This window comes from Fragaria vesca, linkage group LG1, assembly GCF_000184155.1.
Source record: "Fragaria vesca subsp. vesca linkage group LG1, FraVesHawaii_1.0, whole genome shotgun sequence".
Taxonomy (NCBI): Eukaryota; Viridiplantae; Streptophyta; class Magnoliopsida; order Rosales; family Rosaceae; genus Fragaria; species Fragaria vesca.
This window is the reverse complement of record NC_020491.1, coordinates 19703408-19709589: the sequence shown is the minus strand read 5'-3', so window position 1 is coordinate 19709589 and position 6182 is coordinate 19703408. Positions and strand designations below refer to the sequence as shown.

Below are 6182 nucleotides of genomic sequence, written 5' to 3'. Positions count from 1 at the left end.
CAAAAAAAACCAGTATCAGTTCTTCTCAATCAAACCAGAAAATGATTTTTTTAATTTTTTTGTGTACCTGATGACCAACATCCCATATGATTTTATCATCAGGGGTGCTGAACACGTGATGCAGTGCCACAGATAGCTCCACCACACCCAAGCTGGAACTGAGATGCCCACCTGTCTGTGAAACACTGTGAACAATGTCCATTCTGAGCTCTGCTGCTAGTTGTTTGAGATCCTGAAGAATAATGGTTCGATTAAATATGAGTAACAACATAAAGGAATGAAACAAGGAAGGAGTAACGACACACAAAACTTGTTGCCTGTATCTACCTGTGTTGATAGATTTTTCATGTGAGCTGGATAATTGATTGTGTCCAGCAATGGGGTGGCTGGCTTTTCTGCAGTGTACTCGATCTTCCATCCTCCATCTTTCTCCTTTCTTGTTAATTTGCGCTCCTCGCCGTCTGTGTTCCCAGCTGAAGCCTTCAAACAGAACTGCCACAGAGAATCAAAACAGTCATTGAAAACATCAGCAAAACACGGTTCTTGAACAAGACCCCATATCAGAACAGAAAACTCAAGAATCAATCACAAAAGCCAAGAAAAATGAGAAGCATCTTCCTTGGCTTTCAGAATAGCACAAGTAACTAGAGATCATGGAGTTCATTTGCAAGAACAGAAAACAGAAAGGAAGTCATGGACATGTAAGTATTCCCGAACCTGTTTTCTACAACTGGGATTAAATCTTGGACTTGGAGTATTGACACATGAAGAGAAGTACTGATTTGGTCTGATCAATGTACCAGAGACTGCCATGGCTCATGGAATCTAGGTGGAGACAGAGGAGAAGGGAAGAAGGGTGTGACCTGTTGAGCATTCTAAAGAGAGGGACAAGTAACAAGTTTATATAGTTGGCCTAGTACACAGAAAGAGGAAACCTACGTGGCCAAGAATACGGGACATTTCCATATTCTGTATTTACGTATTTATGAGGGATATATTCATTTTACCACTCAGTTAAATGCACCTCTCCTAGGAAGCGGGATAATGGATTTTTTTCCCCTAAATATTCTTATTATAAAAAATAAAAAAAATGATACAGATATCCATGAGCTAGCATATGATTATTGATTCATATGCATATGGTAGTGTTATTATTGTTGTTTTTATGGATGAAGACCTTGAATTCTCTGGAAATAGGATGTCTGTTTGTTCTTCTGCCAATAATTTTGGAGAGAAGTTAGATGCCATTAGAGAAGTTGGATGAAAATCCTAAAATCTAATCTGTGTTTTTTTTTTTTAGAAGAGTTGAATCTAATCTGTTGGATATGATTACATATTCCTAATAATGAAACATCAAATATGGAAAAATTGAAAATTCACCTAACTTGGTAGACAAAAACTAATGTTTGTTTGAGCATTTCGGGTAGTTAATTTGTGAGGTTTGCATAGGACCCAGGTTAAAGGAATCTAAAACAAAATTTTCTTAAGAAAATCTTACACATGTGAGAAATTATTTATTGTTAGATTTATGGGAGTTCTGCAATACCCATTTTCTAATTCACACTTAACCTTTCAGATTTTGACATAACACACATGTTACCAAAAACAAAAGTTACTACGTAAGAAAAAAAGAAGTCTGGTACGTACCATTTAGTCTAGTGACATAGGAGGTTGTGAGTTCGATTTATAATAAACTAGTTGTAGTTTTCATAATCTTGATATTGGTGCATTCAATCAAAGGTCAAAGAAGGCTAGTGCAAATGTACCATGATTATTCCTATCGAAAAAAAATTTGGTGTTTGATAATTTGAAGCATGTTTAATGTCAAGGGCGGAACTACCTTCAGGCTTGAAGGGGTCCAGACCCCTGCCAACATTGATTCATCTTTCCATAATTGCTATAGAATCTCATCTATATGCTGATATTTAGTGTTAATTCAATCACTAAACTGCCCTAATCAAACGATCAAAACAAGTAAGAGCAATTAAAGAGAAAAATTTAGTAACTAATAACACTTCATATGTACTAATTAGACCTAATTTATAGAAAGAAATACGTAAATAATGTTGCTTCGAATCATAATATTTTGTAATTAATTGCTATTAATGGCTAATTTATTCAATTGTTTTATTTTATAGATCGAGTTAATAAGGTACGCAAAACTTGTTAATTATAATTATTATTCTCTATACTCTCTTGTGGTAAATGTCAACCCCCCAAGATTTCAAATCCTGGCTCCGCCCCTGTTTAATGTGACATATATTCATTTACGAATCATAAACTTTTATTAAATTATGTGACAAATCATATTTGATGTCTAATAAAATGAGTTTAAGTAAGTGATATGCTAATGGTGATTTACTGAGCATCATAATTTATTTTTATATAATGACCATAATACTATTCTACTGCACAGTGTAGACAAAAAGACCCGTAAGACATTAGACTTCTTATTAATAATTATCTGAGTTTCGAATGACTTGCTCGTGGTTATGTTTCAGAAATTTGCAGGGCTAATTTATATTACTAAATGACCCATACATATTGTACTAGCTAGCTAGCTAAGGTTAATGAGAGTTCTTTCAATGACTTGATACTCTTCTTCGAAGACCTTGAGGGAAAGAATCTTGAACTATATAAACAGTACAAAATTAAGTCCAGGCATCCATTCAATAATATAGTCCAAGTATCATTTGGCGACTACTTCTAGTCAAAATTGAATCATCTTTAGAGCTACAACAGATGATCGATCATGCAATGGCGGACTTAGAAAGGGGCAAGTGGGGGCTGCTGTATGTTTTTGGTTTTGTGGTGCTAGGTTTCAATAGGTTCAATTGGTTTAAGAGGTCTCTCCTTTTTTTTTTCAGTATACTTCTCAATTTCTTATTGAGCTAATGCAGAGTCAAGAATAGGTCGATCCCAAGATACAACTAGGTAGATATCTCATCTTGTTTTTTTTGTTTGCGTGATGTAATGGGAGTGTGTAATTATTCGTTTTAATTTTTGGACTCTACTTATGTTTCGATCGCTTCTTAAAATTACGTGAATCTCTTAGAATATATGTAAATCATTTCTCTCATATTGTGCCAATAATGAGATGTTTACTAGCTTATAACGCGATAGAGAGATAAAATGTGAAACGAGACCGAACACAAAACACATGTGAAGATTTTTTTTCTAGACCTTTTTTCATTGAAATGTAGTTTGTTTCCGGTAAAGTGACAACTGTTATATTCATGAAACAATACTGAGTGATCATACTCAATGTCTCAATGAGTTTTGACAACTCGTCATAAAAAATAAAAATGAGTTTTAACAACTCGTATATAAACCCAATTAGAGGATTAAACCACAGTATATTTTGTTGAATTTGTCCTAATAATAAGAGCATCAACAAGCCGGTGTTTATAGGCAGATACTAACAAGTGAAGGTTTTGTCTCTTTTTGCACCGGCCCTTGTATCTATATTCTATAATGTTCCTCCAAAACTAATTATTTAGGCAAACCCACTTAAAATTTTACTTTTGTATTCTTCTCAATATATTCTTCGTTCTGGGTTTCTGAATTGTGAGGCAATATAAAATTGAAGTTTTATGTTTCCCAGCCAGTCTAATAGTTTACAGCCAGATATAAATTATACGTACGTGTGTGTGTGTATGTAAGAATTGAACAACAACTGGGAATCGGCATTGGTAAATTTATATGTGCCTTGATTTCCTTCAAGCGATACTTCTTATATACAGAAATATATGTACATTATGACCTGTATCACAGCAGAAAGAAAGAGATGGGAGAACAAGGAAATACAGATTGAAAACAATATTTATATAGCAATGCAGTTCGATCAGCAAAGCATACGGCTGCAAAACAACAGAGAAAAATGCTTTCACTACGAAAAATGAAAGGTACTATGATGGGTTATTATAACAACAGTGAACTTGGAATTAATTTACTGTTTGAGAGATAAACATTGAGAGAATTTAGTAGGAAAAGTTGCTAGCATATATTCTTCGTATAGCATCTATTCTCAATATACGTATCTCTTAAACTCTGCTTGGTGATATATATATACTGATATTAGCACAAAGCACTCTCTGTCAGCGCAACATCATTCCCTTAACCAAATTGTTGCTATACTGTTCTCTCATACTAATAATAATCATTAATTACAACAATATGTTGGTATAATATTTGGTAACTTCTTTTAGTAACAGTGTTGGGGAGGTTCGGATATTGTAATTACGTAAGACAAAAGATTTCTAAAGAAAGAAACACTATACATGGACCAGAGAGAGCTTGCTTCTGCTTGTGCCTAACTCGGTCACTGTTTCACTGTTTGGCCTCAGGATGTTCATGATCACGATGGATGTTTACAATTCGTTATTTCTGTCGTTTTGTAAATTTGTATTATAGAGTCGGTCTATGATTGCTTTCTTTGGAACTATTCAGATCGATTTATTGGTAAACCGTAAACCTCACATTAATTACATGTTGACAACGAGCTAGCTACGGGCATAAAACGTGGATAACCATCCAGCATCTCCGATCCGATCCTTCTTCTCTCTACGACGATCGATCTGTCGTTTCTCCCAACTTCTCTACTGGTTTTCAGATACTTCAATAATACGCATCATTTTGTTTTCTGCTTAATAACTTCCTTCTCTTCTGATCCAAGAGAGATACTTCTGCACCATATCTCAGCAAAAGACAGATACCATAACCGAAACCCTAACCCTAACACATCGAGTTAAACTGATGCGCACGCTCTCTGCTCCTATTGGTATAGAGATCTCAGAAAAACAAACACTTGCCTACTAGCCAAGCAATTGCTGTCTCAGCTTTACCACGTTTTTGCCGTTAGTTGCTTAGAAAGTTGGACTAATTAACCAATGGTTCATGAAGGTTTTATGACGCTTGTTTTATGGAAAGAAATAGGAGAGTAATAGACAGAGAACAACAAGAATACAAACCCAAGAGGTTGTAGAAACTAGAAAGCATAAGCAGTACTTAAGCACAACGCTTAATTATATCCGGTTCAATCATCAAACTAGGTCAAAAAAAGGAAAATAAAAACAAAAACATGTAATTTTTAAGCAATAGCAATTTTTAACAGGTGTATGTAACATATTATATCTCCAAAGGAAGAACAAAAATATAGATCGACTGAATCCAGCTTAATGAGCTTATAGAGTACAGGAAACAAATTAGCAGTTGCAGATAAAGTATTGGAAACAAAAACATATTGAGTCACAAGATTTTCAAACCTAAATGGAGCAAATCTATCTAAGTTTTAAAATACCCTATAGCATATAAACAATGGCAGTCTATCTACCATGTTATAAACATTTCCAAACTCTTGTTCTATCATGAAATGCACAAACGTAGAGCTATCACTTTCAAATTATTTTTGGCAGTATTTAGGTGTCAGGGCTTAGCCTAATATATATTAGGGGGTTTATTTCTCATCCTTCCATACGTGTCTTGTGTATAATATATAGTGTCCATTTGTAGTAAAATAGTAGTCTCTGTACAATGTACAACGTATGCATAGTTTGAACAAATTTGGATTGAGAGGAATCTTTGAGTTCATGGAAGCGAGATGCACAAGTTATAGCAGACAAAACTGGATTTTCTAAAAGAAATTCACATTACAAGGTCATGCTTACATACACTAACAACCAGCTCGACTTTTAGGACTCAGACTTCGCAATGTCGGGATCTTCTTCTCGTCTATTGACGTACGATTCTAAATTTATATCCATCATATCTTTCAAAGATAAAATAGATAGTGCGGTTCTTATTTAAAGAAAGAAAGTCAAATTTTCTAAAAGCGGATCAGAGGACGCGTGGAGCTAAGATGGATGCAAGATACACTAGTTAGGTGCGTGATTACGTTGATAATAACTTGATATAGCTCATCCTTAGGAAGCAATACTGCATGCTTACTAGTTATCTGGGATGGCCTGCTAGATGTGGGCAGGCAGTTAGGAAACAATACTTCTGGACTTCATGGTAAGGAATGTTCTAATCTGATCCCTCGCTTGCAACAGAATGCTGTATCACCGGTCTTTTCACCTTTCATATGGTGCCAAGTTATGAACGAAGGGCAGGATAAATAGTGAGATCCCACTCATATATGCTTCAGGTGGATTCAATGCCATCTTTCACTTGGAATAACAGAA

At 34.9% G+C, this 6182-nt stretch overlaps 1 protein-coding gene across 1 annotated transcript in view; it reads right to left on the bottom strand.

The window, feature by feature from the left end:
* LOC101306182 (probable 1-deoxy-D-xylulose-5-phosphate synthase 2, chloroplastic-like) overlaps positions 1-813 on the bottom strand; it is a 3620-nt gene extending 2807 nt beyond the window's left edge. Inside the window, exons 1-3 of the mRNA XM_004289469.1 lie at positions 718-813; positions 328-492; positions 68-232 (exon numbers count right to left, since the gene is read on the bottom strand). Coding sequence (XP_004289517.1) covers positions 68-232; positions 328-492; positions 718-813 — 426 coding nt within the window. The remainder of the gene's footprint in view (positions 1-67; positions 233-327; positions 493-717) is intronic.
* Positions 814-6182: the final 5369 nt, after the last annotated feature.